This window comes from Schistocerca nitens, chromosome 1 (genome assembly GCF_023898315.1).
Source record: "Schistocerca nitens isolate TAMUIC-IGC-003100 chromosome 1, iqSchNite1.1, whole genome shotgun sequence".
Taxonomy (NCBI): domain Eukaryota; kingdom Metazoa; phylum Arthropoda; class Insecta; order Orthoptera; family Acrididae; genus Schistocerca; species Schistocerca nitens.
The window spans coordinates 1026255092-1026272112 of NC_064614.1; the positions used below are offsets into that span (position 1 = coordinate 1026255092).

The 17021-nt window shown below is 39.5% G+C and overlaps 1 protein-coding gene across 1 annotated transcript in view; it reads left to right on the plus strand.

Annotated features, from left to right (window-relative positions):
- Positions 1-278: 278 nt before the first annotated feature.
- Positions 279-17021, plus strand: part of LOC126222920 (estradiol 17-beta-dehydrogenase 2-like) — a 189705-nt gene continuing 172962 nt past the window's right edge. The window contains exon 1 of the mRNA XM_049942193.1: positions 279-322. Coding sequence (XP_049798150.1) covers positions 279-322 — 44 coding nt within the window. The remainder of the gene's footprint in view (positions 323-17021) is intronic.

Here is a 17021-nt window from a genome sequence, read left to right on the forward strand (position 1 = left end):
GTCATCTTAGTTGTTGTACATCCGGTTTATTTTATAAAGCTTTTTAGTAATTAGCTTGCTGCCTGCAGACTCGCACTATTTTTGATCGAGGTTTCCTCCTGAGCCGTTTCGGCTCCCTGCTTATCGATTCTTCACCTAGATGCGTGGTTTGTCCATGAGTGCGTGGTAGACGGGTGTTAGTGCGTTCTGGCGGCGATTGAGGGGAAGCTAAGAGCTAGGCCCCATCGCGATGAAGACGAGAGTTGGAAAACGGCAGGGAGGGGGAAGCAGATCGCTCCATGGTTGTGAACGGAGAGAGGGAAAGGGGAGCTGCTTGTCTGCCGTGAGTCCAGCAGGGTAGTTTGTGCGGTTGGCACTTTGCGTCAGTGAAGGACTGCTGTTGATTTCGATAAGTCACACGTTTAGGGGATGGTGGTTGCTTCTGTTTCTAATGACAAAAGTTCTCGCCTCCGGACTTACAACAACTGTGGTCTTGCCACTAACACGATCGCAACATTTTGGATAGACCTATAGTTAAATCTTGGGATGGGAAGAGGGAGTGGTTGGTCAGTTAGCCCAGTCCCGAGCAGTAACTTCAGATGATTTGTAACGTTATTAAATTTCTCTTTGTCATATGCTGCCATATGTTATATTTTACGAATTTGTTTGATAAAGTGTTTTTTTTCTAATCTTCATTTAGTCTGTTGTAGGCTATTTTGTGTACTGGGAAGCAAATGACATATTTGTTAATCTGTTTCTCCTGCTCAGAAGCTTAAAATATTTAACCATGGCCACTCCCTTGTGTACAATTATCGTACGTAACATTTAATATAACAGTTTAAGTGCTGTATGCATTCAGATACTCCCAGTTCAAAAATCTTGACATTCGTGTCATGAATAACTTGATGGCGCTTACCAGTCAAGTAACCGAAATGATTTTAAAAATAGCTGAGACAGTTTACAGTGTTTAACAAATAAATGATAACGAATACTTTCCTTAGGAGAAAAGACATTCATAACTTTACTTGGGACATAGATCGCTAATTGACTAAGTCACTACGAATAAAAGATTTTCACCGAAAGTAAAAGATGTAAGAGTCCACTGAACAAGTGATACATCAACGGATCACTATTTGCTCATATCAAAAATACATCTCCTAACAAGGTGGCAGAAAATGAAAAGCCACGAAATAATGATTCAATAAGTGTTTAAAACATACTATTACAAAAGGATAATGTAAAAATTTTATATCAAAGACGATTATCTTCTTACCTACAAGGACAAGAAATTAGCCAATATATTAATGAGGAATGGAATGTGCCATATAAGCTGCAGGAACTGTAGCTAACTTAGTGTTAGGTAAGAAAAGAAAGCACTGGAAGAAAAAAGGATTAAGGATATGCAATGAAAAACTGCAAACTCAATAAAAGACAAAAAATTAGCTCATCTACGAGCTTTACAAAAACAAACAGACGAAGCAAGAGAAATATATAAGGAAAAATTGAATGAAGCGAAAAATATTTTAAGGAAAGCTTACCAAGAATTATAGAATGCTTAATCATCTAGCTAGTGAACGAAGAGATGTAGCAAATGTAAATGTAATGGAAGAAGAACAATTATAGAGATTTGCGTTCTAACAACTACCCAGAAAAAGAGGAACAAAGCGATGGGTCTATTTAAAGAAATGTAGATCCCATTATCTTAGAGGAATTGCAAACAACATTAAAAGAAAAGAGGAATAGGAAGGCTATAGGAGAAGATGGCATAAATGTAGAATTATTGAGATATAGGAGTCCAGTACTAAATCAGAGATTTCTGAATCTATGTAATAGATGTTGGAATGGATCTCATATTCCAAGATCCTGGTCACATGCTCAAGTTATGCTTGTATTTAAAAAATGTGCTAAATATTTGTGAAAATTATAGGGGAATAAGTCCTCTGAATACAGGATATAAAACAAGTGCAAGGATATAAAGTAAAAAAGTATGAGCCGTCACATACATATTATTACTAGAAGAAGAAGAAAGGGACAATCACGCACATATGCCACTTTTATAGTTACGCAGATAACAGAAAAGGAAAGGGGATATAACCTTGAAATTCATATAGTTTTTATTGATTATGAAAAAGGGTTCAGCTGGGTAAGCAGGGAAAAATTATGGAATTCATGAAGTAAAGACGATGTCCGAATCACTTCATTAAAGTATTAAAATGAATATATATAATGACACAACCATCAGCGTGCACGTCGGAAACAGAAAATATAGTAAAACGATACATATAAAATAAGGTGTAGTAGGGTTGTAGCTTGTCTCCTATATTGTTTACACTTAATATAGACTATCTGATTAGAGAAAGGATGTACTCGTATTAAATTAAAAGAGGTATTTCTATTGCACCAAATTTTACACATAATACGATGCTTTTGAGTGATGATCAGATTGTAATACGTAAAACTGAAGACGAACTTCAAAGAGCGGTATATATGTTACAGAAGTTATTTAAGAATCATAATTTTTAAATCTGCATAAATAAGGTAAAAATGGCCTTCAAAAGTAAATATACTGTTAGAACCAAAATTGAATCGATGAACTGGAAAAGGAGTGACAGTGGTTTTTTTTCTTTTTTTTTCAAATCACGTTCACGGGAGGTATCTGATCTTTATATTTGTACGCATCGTTTGGTATAACAAGGGGTCATGTACCAACAACAGAAGTACTTGTTGGATGAGTGCTGAGAAAAAGGGAACGAGCCCAGTCTGTATAAACAGGTGTATAGTGGATGTACTTGTTTAGTAAATAATTATTTTTCCCGGATGTGTTTCGCCTTGTTGTTGTTCTAAGGCATCGTCAGTGGATCTATAACGATACATTTTTGTTATTTTTATATTATAAAACAGTTCACACCTCGATTTTTTATATAATAAGTAATTATTTACGATTTGCAGATCTGCGTTTCCTCTCATCTGGTCTGGAAGTCGCACTACTACTTTATTACCACAATATAAGTACAATTTTGAGTTCTGACCTTTTACACACTGTTCACCATGTTTCTCCTTCTTTTTTGTGGTGTACTATTTTTCTTTTTCCACTCTATACAACCATTTCTTCCGACACTGTTTTCAAAAGACAGGGAGTAAACTTAGCATACACAACAGACAATTCTATACAAAAATACACCCCAAAACTGACAAAAAGCAGAGATATATACCAGAAATCAGGTATATATCAACTACAGTGTAACACTTGTGAAGGCACATACATAGGGCACACAGGGAGAACATTTAATGTCAGATAAAAGGAACACATGAGAGCCTGGAAACATGCGACAAACCACTTCACATTTGCAGAACACCGAAGAGAACGTGGCCACAAACCTACCACTAGAGAAGAAGACATGAATATAGTTAGAATCAACAATAAAAAAAACACCTCCTACTCCTACGAGAAAATTACCACATACAGAAAACCAAAGCAGAAAGGAAACCCCTGTTTAATGATCAAGTACACATCCCAAGCAAGTCATTGTTTACACTAATAGATAAAATAATAGAACAACGCCCCCAAAGAGGATTAATATAATAATAGCACCCAATATAATAATAATACCACCTAACATCTTTTCACTCACTTACCCATGAACCGGTCCACATAACATTGAAACGAAAAGTCAAATCAGCTGTCCCCAAATCTTACAGCCACTCCCTAACAGCTAGTGCTTTCATATTCAACACCATACAATTCAAACCACCAGCCCCTCCCTCAAACACACACACACACACACAGAAAAAACAACTTGCACACTCTTCAGCTCACTCTCTCTCTCATAAACACACACGATATAAACATCACGAATAGAAGTTGGTTTTGAGCATATACTTCGTTAGGTTCAAAAATGGTTCAAATGGCTCTGAGCACTATGGGACTCAACTGCTGAGGTCATTAGTCCCCTAGAACTTAGAACTAGTTAAACCTAACTAACCTAAGGACATCACAAACATCCATGCCCGAGGCAGGATTCGAACCTGCGACCGTAGCGGTCTTGCGGTTCCAGACTGCAGCGCCTTTAACCGCACGGCCACTTCGGCCGGCTTTCGTTAGGTTGGCAACAAGTAGGTAAACATACCAAAGAGGAGGAAACACGTAATGACGTTCCAATATTTACGTTGTTAAAATCTCTGATCGAAGAAACAGTTATATCGAGTGGCCAAAGACGAATGGTACACCACAAAAAGAAGGAGAAAGATGGTGAACAGTGTGAAAAAGGGCAGAACTCAAGATTGTACTTATATGTTGGTAATAAAGTGGTAGTGCAACCAGTTGAGAAGAAACGCACTTCAGCAGATCGTAAATAATTGCTTTTTTACATAAAAAATCGCGACGTGAACTGTTTGATAATCTAAAAATAACAAAATTGTATCGTTATAGATTCCACTGATGATCATTTAGAACAAGAAAAAGGCGAAATACGTCTGGGAAAAATAAATTAAGCGGTAGCAAGAAAGGACGCTTTTATTTACAAAACAAGTATTTCTATGCTTGCTGCAGAGGATGTACACGCAAACAACCTGTTGTAGTGGACCTGTTTCAATGAAAAAGGAGACACTGGATTACGTAAAGAAAATTCTGCAACAGATACCTGATGAGAAACAATTTTATAACAGTATCTGCCTGTGGCCAGCGAAGGATGGAGAATCTCATCATTGTCTGTTTTGCTGTAATTTGCTTGTGGTTGTGTTTTCAATGCATTATGAATAAACTTGTATACTCATAACAAACTCTTTTATTGCTGTAATTAATATGAATAATATAAACTTGCGTAACACAGCCAGTCCCATGCAAACAGAATGCTGGTTGCCTCATCAAAATAATCAGGTTCGAATTGGGGTCATCGCCAGGACATTCAAACTGTATTTCTGAACACACTCGACGGCTAAAATCTGTTTTAAAGGTGTATACTGTTTCACACTGGGGCCAACTACTACGTGGCAACTCCATCACGACACAAAGCTTAAACCCACTGCTTAGTAAAACAAATTTTTGTGTCACCTGCAAAATTTACTTTCTGGGACATCACTCCTTTTCAAACTCACCGATTCATTTGTAATTAGTGAGACTATATTAGAACAACTTACGTGTTTTAATTACTTAGGGACATACGTCAGTTATAAACGAATCGGTGAGTGCAGAAACCACTTCAGTCACAAAATAGAAATTTTTGGGGAGAGAGAAAAAACGTCATAACTCTTCCAAATAATCAGATATTTTAACCGTTTTTTCCCTCTGTAGTAGCATGCACTTACGCTGCTGTCATACAAAAATTTCCTAATTTCAACATAAATTAGGCTCAGGAGAATTTAAAATTTGATCCGGTCTTATGCTGTTTCTGCGCTCAACTGGTTTTTGCAGACAGCTGAAAACTTGGAAAAAGGTAATCACTCATTTAAAGTCTATATTTTTTCATATTATATCAAAATGAAGTTACAGTAGGCCTATTGCAAAGTTATCAGAAAACAGGAATATAATAAAGCAAAACGCTCTTAAAATAGATTATTCTCCACCAACGTATGATTGTCATATGCAATGGTTGGCCAGATAAATAGTGCATCATAAAAAGCTTTGAAGTTTTGAGGAATATGAACTATGATCTTCTTGATGTCTTCCATTTTCTTGTTGACTGGAACTTTTCCTGATGGGTAGGCTGCAATACTTGAAGGAAAACCAATACCTACGTTCCGGGAAGCCGGGACCAAACTTGAATTTTGCTTCTTTTGGCACCCTCCTCCCTCGGCTTTCTCTGGGTGTAGGGTTTTTTGTGTAATATTCCTTCCACCAATCACCAAAATCTTTTACGTCAGTGGTGAGTAGCTTGGCGATTTGAAAGTTATTACTGGACTGAGCACACAACTCTTCATATTCATCAGGTGTATATATCCGATCATTTTTACGTATCATTCTCTTAATAACACCAAATTCTTGATCGTCTGGACGATATGAATGCCTTCGAACCGGAAAGTAATGAAACCTTTGTTCAAGACTCCCTGTATCTGCAAGAGGAAGGCAGAATCTTATCATGGTGTGATTCCGATTCTGTCCGCAGGTGCCATCGGAAAAGAAATACAGATTTTAACATTTGATGGAATATTAGTGTAAATGTATTTCAATAGCATGCTGCATATCTCATTGGCTCCTTTGTGGGCTACTCCTTCGTGGTAAACGAATATTTCAGATTTCATTGTTTTTAGGTTTATTATCCCAAAACATTTCACCCAAAGTTTCCTCAAGTAAAATATGTCCTGAACTGGGATCGCTGGAAGGGGGAGATTCTGCATAAAATCAAATGAAAGTGCGACTGTGTTTTCACATTCCGCACATAACTTGGTGACACTTCGAAGTTTATTGTAAAATTTCTTGGCTCGTCTTTTGTGGATAGTAAGTTCAGCAAGAGCAGTCCTTTTAGCTGTATCACCAATAGAGGAGCTCTTGATTTTTACCTCAAGTTCTTCACATTTTATGCAGGTATGTACCTGTGAGCGTCAGAACTGTTATAAAAAGTTGTCATGAAAATTTGTAAGAAAAAACTCATATTTTACATCCAAATGAGGGTACTTTTCTTTAAACAAGGAATGAATTTTTTAACATCAAGGCGGGCATCAAGATAACTGATATCTTTGGTGGCATAGTGGATAATCTTGGTGGGGAATGATGAAATATGCTCATGTATTTTTGAACAAACTTTGGCAGAAATTATGTTCTTCTTGAGATTTTTACCTCGTTTATCTTGAGGTGATTTACCCTTTATTAGGAGATCAGTAAGCCTTCGAACCCTGCCCTCAGTAATGCCTTAGAATGAGATAAACACTTTCTTACATACCCTTTTCTTTACTCCTCTGTATAGTACGAAATATTCGAAACTGGCACCTGTTGTTCTAGATGGGATGAGACGCCCTTTCCAGTTGATGTGTTCAATCCTACGAACTTTAGAGGTTCTAACGACGTTTCTTAGATGTTTTCTTCATTTCTGCTCCTCTTCTTAGGAGCTGTTTCATGGTCACTTTCGCTGCTTGTGGTACAAACTTATTGAACATAGAACAGGCAATGCTAAGCACGAACTTGGAGCACGTTGAAAACAATCAACAAAACAAATACTTCGATAAAAGCAGCTGTTTAGGCTGGTAAACACATGGCACATGCTCATTAAAAGAGGCATGCGATCTAGCGGTAGGAGCAGAAACCACGTCAGTCACTGATTCATGTTATTTCTGCGCTCAGCGTTCGAAAAAAACACCCTGTATCTACGGATCTACTCAACAGACTAACGTGGTTCTTGCACTCAACATACGTCTTGCCTTTCTGAGCATCTTTTCATCGAAAACGATTTTTCGCATTTTGTGACTGAAGTGGTTTCTGCACTCACCGATTCAAATATGAAAAGGATTTTAAAAACAAATTACCCACGTTCCAGAAACATGCGGTACGATAAATAGAAGCCCAAAAACTAAAATTAAAAAGGAAACAAGTATGAATTTCTAAAAATTAATGGCTGTGCCTGCTTTTCCCCGTGGATCTGAATCATGGACATTGACAAAAGCTGATAAAAACAAGACAAGCTGCCGAAATGACATTCTTGACTGTCAAAGGATAGGCACTTTTAGATAAAATTTCGAATGGAAAAATAAGGGAAGAATCAGAAATAAACTCTTCGGAAGAAGATATTGTAAAATACAAAATGATTGTAAAAAGCTCACATAAATGTTCAAATGTGCGCGAAATCTTGTGGGACTTAATTGCTAAGGACATCAGTCCCTAAGCTTACCCACTACTTAACATAAATTATCCTAACGACAAACACACACACCCATGCGCGAGGGAGGAGTCGTACCTCCGCTGGGACCAGCCGTTGTAAAAAGCAAGTTGACAGAATGTCGATGGAGAGGATTCCAAGAAGAGTGTTGTACTACAGGCCTAAGCGAACAAGATACTTGGGAAGACCAAGAAAACGATGTTCAGGTATATTTTGAAGCCCGTTCTCGCTTCCCACTCCCGGGTTCCCGGGTTCGATTCCCGGCGGGGTCAGGGATTTTCTCTGCCTCGTGATGACTGGGTGTTGTGTGATGTCCTTAGGTTAGTTAGGTTTAAGTAGTTCTAAGTTATAGGGGACTGATGACCATAGATGTTAAGTCACATAGTGCTCAGAGCCATTTTTTTGAAGCCGGAAGAGGCAATATACTCTAACTGATGAAGTACAGAAGAAGAAGAAGAAGAAGAAGATTTATCTGCGTATAACAATGATGAGTAATACAGATAGTTACTTCCCTGTTGGGTTTGTACCCGTGTTCTAGGGTAACATCTTCGGCCCCGGGTTCGAATCCCGCCACTGCTTAAATTTTGATTAATAATCAGCATTGGCGGCCGAATACTTCTCGCATAATAAGTCACCCTCATTCTGCCAACGGCCTTGTCAAAGAGGGCGGAGGGGTCGTGATAGGTTCAGGGCACTCTCTTGTCCGAGGGGTGTCAAACTGCCCCTAAAGGCAGATGAATTAGCAATGATCACCGGCATGAGGATGCAGAAGGAAATGGAAACCACTGCATTAAAGACACGTAACGTGTATCCACAGGACATGTGACTTGTAATTGAAGAAGTGTAATAATGATCTCTCCATTAGCAAAAGATTCCGGAATAGACCCCGTTCGAATCTCTGGGAAAGGACTGTCAAGGGGGAGGTTGCCATGAGAAAAATATTGAATAATGAACGAAGGGATAACGTTCTACGAGTCGGGACGTGAAATATCAGAAGCTTGAACGTGGCAGGGAAACTAGAAAATCTGAAAAGGGAACTGCAAAATCTCAGTCTAACTATAGTAGGGGTCAGTGAAGTGAAGTGGAAAGAAGACAAAGATGTCTGGTCAGTTGAGTATAGGGTAATATCAACGACAGTAGAAAATGGCATAACGGGAGTAGGATTTGTCATGAATAAGAAGGTAGGGCAGAGAGTGTGTTACTGTGGACAGTTCAGTGACAGGGTTGTTCTTATCAGAATCGACAGCAAACCAACACCGACAACGATAGTTCAGGTATATGCCGACGTCGCAAACTGAAGATCAAGAGGTAGAGAAAGTGTATGAGGATATTGAAAGGGTAATACAGTATGTAAAGGGGGATGAAAATCTAATAGTCATGGGGGACCGGAATGCAGTTGTAGGGGAAGGAGTAGAAGAAAAGGTTACAGGAGAATATGGGCTTGGGACAAGGCATGAGAGAGGAGGAAGACTAATTGAGTTCTGTAACAAGCTCTGTTCAAGAACCACAAGAGGAGGAGGTAGCCTATACTTGGAAAAGGCCGAGGGATACGGGAAGATTTCACTTAGATTACGTCTTGGTCAGACAGAGATTCCGAAATCAGATACTGGATTGTAAGGCGTACCCTGTGGCAGATATAGACTCAGATCACAATATAGTAGTGATGAAGAGCAGGCTGAAGTTTAAGACATTAGTCAGGAAGAATCAGTACACAAATAAGTGGGATACGGAAGTGCTAAGCAATGACGAGACATGCTTGAAGTTTTCTAAGGCTACAGATACAGCAATAAGGAATAGCTCAGTAGATAGTACGTTGAAGAGGAATGGACATCTCTAAAAAGGGCCATCACAGAAGTTGGAAAGAAAAACATAGATACAGAAAAGGTAACTGCGAAGGAACTATGAGTAACAGAATAAATACTTCAGTTGATCGATGAAAGGAGGAAGTGCAAAAATACAAGTCGCTGAGGAATGAAATAAATAGGAAGTGCAGGGAAGCTAACACGAAATGGCTGCCTGAAAAATGTAAAGAAATCGAAAAAGAAATGATTGTTGGAAGGACAGGCTTAGCACAGGAAAGTCAAAACAAGCTTCGGTGACATTAAAAGCAAGGGTGATAACATTAAGAGTGCAACGGGAATTCCACTGCTAAATGCAGAGGTGAGAGCAGATAGGTGGAAAGAATACATTGAAAGCATCTATGAGGGGGAAGGATTGTCTGATGTGATAGAAGAAGAAACAGGAGTCGATTTAGAAGAGATAGGGGACCCATTATTAGAATCAGAATTTGGTAGAGCTTTGAAGGACTTATGATCAAATAAGGCGGAAGAAATAGATAACATTCCATCATAATTTCTAAAATCATTGGGGGAAGTGGCACTTTTCACGTTAGTGTGTAGAATGTATGAGTCTGGCGACATACCATCTGACTTTCGGAAAAGTGTCATCCACACAATTCCGCAGACAGGAAGAGCTGACAAGTGCGAGAATTATCACGCAATCAGCTTAACAGCTCATTCGTCCAATTTGCTTACAAGAATAATATACAGAAGAACGGAAAAGAAAATTGAGGATGCGCTAGATGACGATGAGTTTGTCTTTAGGAAAGGTAAAGGCTCGAGAAAGGCAATTCTGACGTTGTGATTAATAATGGAAGCAAGACTAGAGAAAAATCAAGACACGTTCATAGGATTTGTTGACCTGGAAAAACGGATTGACAATGTAAAATGGTGCAAGATGTTCGAAATTCTGAGGAAAGTGGGGGAAAAGCTATAGGGAGGGACGGGTCAAATACAATATGCTCAACAGCCAAGAGGAAATAATAAAAGTGGACGACCAAGAACGAAGTGCTCGTATTAAAAAGGGTGTAAGACAAGGATGTAGCCTTTCGCTCCTGCTGTTCAACCTGTACATTGAGGAAGCAAGGATGGAAATAAAAGGAAGGTTTATGAGTGGAATAAAAATTCAAGGTGAAACGATATCAATGATACGATTCGCTGATGACATTGCTATCCTGAGTGAATGTGAAGAAGTATTACATGATCTGCTGAACGGAATGAACAGTCTAATGAGTATAGAGTATGGGCTGAGAGTAAATCGAAGAAAGACGGTAGTAGATATGAGAACAGCGAGAAACTTAACATTAGGATTGATAGTCACGAAGTAGATGAACTTAAGGATATCTGATACCTAGGCAGTAAAATAAGCAATGACGGACGGAGCAAGGATGACATTAAAAACAGATTAGCAATGGCAAAAATGGCATTTCTGGCCAAGAGAAGTCTACGAATATCAAATATCGGCCTTAATTTGCGGAAGGAATTTCTGAGAATGTACATCTGGAGTACAGCATTGTATGGTAGTGAAACATGGACCGTGGGAAAACCGGAACAGAAGAGAATCGAAGCATTTGAGATGTGGTGCTAATGACGAATGTTGAAAATTAGGTTGCCTGTTAAGGTAAAGAATGAGGAGATTCTGCGCAGAATCGGAGAGGAAAGGAACAATTCGAAAACACGGATAAGGAGAAGAGACCGGATGATAGGACATCTGTTAAGACATGAGGGAATGACTTCCATGGTGCTAGAGGGAGCTGTAGTGGGCAACAACTGTAGAGGTAGACAGAGAGTGGAATACATCCAGCAAAAAATAGAGGACAAAGGTTGCAAGATATTTGTGGCGGGCCGCATCGAACCAGTCAGAAGACTGAACACCAAAAAACAAAAAAAAAGACTTCTCTGTTTTGAAAAGTAGAAGTCAGCTGTACTGGAACGGGTTTACCATAAGTGTGGTCAGTCAGCACCAGAAAATCAACCAGTAACGGGTGGAAGAAGTCGAAGGCTTCCACAACTCTCCTCAAAGATTTCGGGTACAAGACTCTATGCAAAATCATCTATCCTGTACATGAAACTGGTATTTCTTGCAGTTAATTATCGTACTTATTTCGCTTTATGGATTACGCACACATCAGTTCTGCGTTGATGTTTTCGTCCTCTTTAAGTATGAAAATTGTTCACGGCAAGCAGGAGGTATTAACTTATGTGGCGCTGCAGATACATGTTATATTTTGCTGACAATTTTTCTTCTTTCCTTACGTTTCAAAATGTCTCTCATAAGACGAAGCTGGAATGAAACGTAATAATAATTCGTTATTCAGAGCATAGAAATAGATGACTTGTAACCAAGCTGTGAACGAATGTTATCATTATAATTTACGTGCCTTTTCATTGAACCACTATGCTGAAAATTTCATTCACTTTTCAAGTTTTTTTCTCTTTTTTGAACATTTGGTCGTCGTCATACAATCCTACAACACTCTTACTTGTTACTACCACTCTCACAAAGCACTGATAATTTCGGAATATATGTACAGAGCCAAGTACTGAATACATAGCAATACCTAATGAGAGAGCAACACATAATAAAAGTCATCCTATAAACTAGTTGTAAATCCTTTACACAGGGTGTCCAGAAGGATTGGTCAATATTCAGGGATATGACAGGATCGATCATTTCAAGCAAAGAAGTGTAATACACATCAGCTCTATAACACATTACCTTAAGAGCTATGAGTACTTATTCAGTAGAACGTATGTGTTTCGCAGTAGCGAAGATGAACAAGTGCTCATAGGTCTTAAGGTATGCATTATAGATCACATGTTTACTAGACTATATTGTTTCAAATGATCTTTTCTGTTTTATTAACAGAATACTGACCATTCCTCCAGGAACACCGTGTGTACGTGTCAGATCAAACATTTTTAAACGATAAAACATCATATTAAATATAAGTTGTTTCTCATTGGATGAAAGCCAGACTGCAGTCGATGACAGAATGTGAATCTTTGCACTAACTAAACATTTATAGCGACTCTTGCTTCGAACACGAAAATATTAAAATATTATATACATTTCTTCATTGCACGAATCGCTTGTTGAAGATGGCTTCAGTCCTTAGTTGGTTCTTTGGATGCTCTTCAACATGATTAGAAAATCGGTTAATACCACAATGATAATACGTGCGCAAGAGATATAACATTTTACTGCTACCTAATCGCAGTATAATCTGCATAGTTTATTGTTTATATCTCGTTAGACAGGTAATATAAAGCCTGAAGATTTTCTACACACGGCTGTGTATTCCATAGGCTACTTTTCCGTCACTGTGATCTTTACTCTATCCGCATAAAACATCTTCGACGCGGGAATACGGTACTAAACAACACGTTCATTTACACGGTTAATTTCAGGGCATATTATGGAACAGCAGTAATATTGTTCAAATGTGTGTGAAATCTTATGGCACTTAACTGCTAATGTCATCAGTCCCAAAGCTTACACACTACTTAACTTAAATTATCCTAAGGACAAGCCGGCCGCGGTGGTCTAGCGGTTCTAGGCGCGCAGTCCGGAACCGCGCGACTGCTACGGTCGCAGGTTCGAATCCTGCCTCGGGCATGGCTGTGTGTGATGTCCTTAGGTTAGTTCGGTTTAAGTAGTTCTAAGTTCTAGGGGACTAATGACCACAGTAGTTAAGTCCCATAGTGCTCAGAGCCATTATCCTAAGGACAAACATACACACCCATGCCCGAGGGAGGACTCGAACCTCCGCCGGGATCAGCCGCACAGTCCATGACTGCAGCGCCTCAGACCGCTCGGCTAATCCCGCGCGGAACAGCAGTAGATTTCCATCTCGTGTAGTGGCCGTTCGTTCTCCGGAAAGTGCTAATGAGTGACTTGCAACTGTTATCAAATGGTTCAAATAGCTCTGAGCACTATGGGACATAACATCTGTGGTCATCAGTCCCCTAGAACTTAGAACTACTTAAACCTAACTAACCTAAGGACATCACACACATCCATGCCCCAGGCAGGATTCGAACCTCCGACCGTAGCGGTCACGCGGTTCCAGACTGAAGCGCCTTTAACCGCACGGCCACACCGGCCGGCAACTGTTATCAAAACATACAGTCGGTGAGATGTGGGAACTAAAGTCTATCCGCATGACTTCGCAATCCGGTTTCACGTGTTGTGAAAGAGGGAGCGGCGCTATCGACTTTAGTGCAACCTCTGACTTCGGCCGTCTAACTGCAGGACACATTACACAAGCGCAGTCGCCGGGAATCCGCTGTGTCCCAGTATTTTCTCAGCTAATCGAAGGTAAGTCAAACGCTTATTTCGATACAGCATCTAATTAAATACTTTGCTGTCAAGTCACAAGGATATCCACAGATTTATGAGCCTGCCAGGCAGCAAGGTGGTACAATGGTTAAGCCAAGGGGATCATGATCACAAAGGTATATTAAATTCCCATCTGATCCTCTTCACCTACGTTTTACGTGGCTTACTCAAATAAGATGTGGAAAATGCGGTTATGATTCGAGAAAGAAAAACGCATTCGATTTTCTCGTTCTTGATGACGGGACGCTAAGCTCTAACGTAACTTCCTTTCCTTTCCTTTCTTTCTTTTACTGAGTTCTGGGAGTGATATGAGGGTACTGCAGGTCGCCTTTAGCCTTCATTGCAAGCGTTCAGTCACCAAAGTGAAAATTATCCAATAGTTCACTTAATTGAACGGTTTGATTTGTGATGACGACGGTGCGGTATGTGTCGTGCTTTGGACTGAGAGATGTAATTATACCACTACATAGTGGGATAGTGACTAGAAACTTTAGCAGATAGTACTCTTACACACAGGGGAGGAATACATATAGATAAAAATCAAGACCAGTTTATACTGTCGAATGATTTTTCCAGATCGATAAAGCCTACGAATGTGTCAAGATTTTTCTTTAGTCTCGCTTCCATTATCAACCGCAGCGTCAAAATTGCCTCTCTGGTGCCTTTGCCGTTCCTAAAGGCAATCTGATCGTCATCTAAAATATCCTCAATTTTCTTTTCCATTCGTCTGCATATTATCCTTGTCAGCACCTTCGATGCTTGAGTGTTAAGCTAATTGTGCGGCCATTATCGAAATTGTTGGCTCTTGCAATCTCCGGAATTGTGTGAATGGTGTGTTCCGAAAGTCCAATGGTATATCTGCAGCCTCATATATTCTACACACCAACATTAATAGTCATGTTGCAGAAATTTCCCCCAATGGTTTTACACATTCCGGCTGAATATTATCAATCCCTTATATCTTACTTGATCTTAATTCGCACGAAGCTCTTTCAAATTCTGACTCTAATACTGGATTCCCCGCCTCTTCCCTACCGACTCTGTTTTCTTCTTAAATCAAGCATCACTACATCAGACAATTTCCTCTCCCCCTCGTAGAGAGTTTGAATGTATTCTTTCCACCGATCCGCTCTCTTGCTCTCTTCTTTGCATTTAACAGTGGAATTCCCGCTGCACTCTTAATGTTACCGACCTTGCTTTTAATATCATCGAAGTTTGTTTTGACTTTTCTATATGCTAAGTCAGTTCTTATGACAACCTTTTGTGTTTTGATTTCGGCACGTTTTTCATGCAGTCATTTCGCTTAGCTTCCCTGTACTTCGTATTTATTTCATTCCTAACTATCAGTTTAATAAGTCACGGCTGCAAAATATAACACAAATTCTTTACAGACGAATGGAAAAACTGGTAGGAGCCGACCTAGGGGAAGATCAGTTTGGATTCCGTAGGAATGTTGGAACACGTGAGGCAATATTGATCCTACGACTTATCTTAGAAAATAGCATTTGTAGACTTAGAGAAAGCATTTGAAAAGGTTGACTGGAATACTCTCTTTCAAATTCTGAAGGTGGCAGGAGTAAAATACAGGGAGTGAAAGGCTATTTACAATTTGTACAGAAACCAGATGGCAGTTATGAGTCAAGGGGCATGAAAGGGAAGCAGTGGCTGGGAAGGGAGTGAGACAGGGTTGTAGCCTATCCCCGATGTTATTTAATCTGCATATTGAGCAAGCAGTAAAGGAAACAAAAGAAAAATTCGGATTAGGAACTAAAATCCATAGAGAATAAATAAAAATTTGGGGTTCGCGGATGACATTGTAATTCTGTCAGAGACAGCAAAGGACTTGGAAGAGTAGCTGAACGGAAAGGACAGTGTCTTGAAAGGAGGATATAAGATGAACATCAACAAAAGCAAAACGAGGATAATGGAATGTAGTCGAATTTAGTCGGGTGATGCTGAGGGAATTAGATTAGGAAATGAGACACTTAAAGTAGTAAAGGAGTTTTGCTATTTCGGGAGCAAAATAACTGATGGTGGTCGAAGCAGAGAGAATATAAAATGTAGACTGGCAATGGCAAGGAAAGCGTTTCTGAAGTACAAAAATTTGTTAACATCGAGTATAGATTTAAGTGTCAGGAAGTCGTTTCTGAAAGTATTTGTATGGAGTGTAGTAGCCATGTATGGAAATGAAACGGCCGATAAATAGTTTGGCAAGAAGAAAATAGAAGCTTTCGAAATGAGGTGCTACAGAATAATGCTGAAGATTAGATGGGTAGATCACATAACTAATGAGGAGGTACTGAATAGAATTGGAGAGAAGAGAAATTTGTGGCGCAACTAGACTAGAAGAAGGGATCGGTTGGTAGGACATGCTCTGAGGCATCAAGGGATCACCAATTTAGTATTGGAGGGCAGCGTGGAGGGTAAAAATCGTAGAGGGAGACCAAGAGATGAATACACTAAACAGATTTAGAACGATGTAGGTTGCAGTAAGTACTGGGAGATGAAGAAGCTTGCACAGGATAGAGTAACACGGAGAGCTGCATCAAACCAGTCTCTGGACTGAAGGCCACAACAACAACAAGTCCTTGGGTTTCTGTATTCCTGAATTCCCATGAATTTTTTTTCTTCATTCTTTCGATGATCAATTCTTTCGTTATCCATGGTTTCTTCCTTGTTACATGCGTCGTAACTATGTTTTCCTTGCCAACTTCCGGGACTGCTCTTTTTAGAGACTTACAATAGTCTTCTACCGAACTGTCTACTGAGCTGTTAACTATTGTAGTATCTATAGCCTCAGAGGACTTCAAGCGTAACTCTTCATTCCTAACAAGGGAACCTCCCCATCGCACCCCCCTCAGATTTAGTTATAAGTTGGCACAGTGGATAGGCCTTGAAAAACTGAACACAGATCAATCGAGAAAACAGGAAGAAGTTGTGTGGAACTATGAAAAAACTAAGCAAAATATACAAACTGAGTAGTCCATGTGCAAGATTCGCAACATCTAGGAGAGTCCGAGTTCAGGAGCGCTGTGGTCCCGTGGTTAGCGTGAGCAA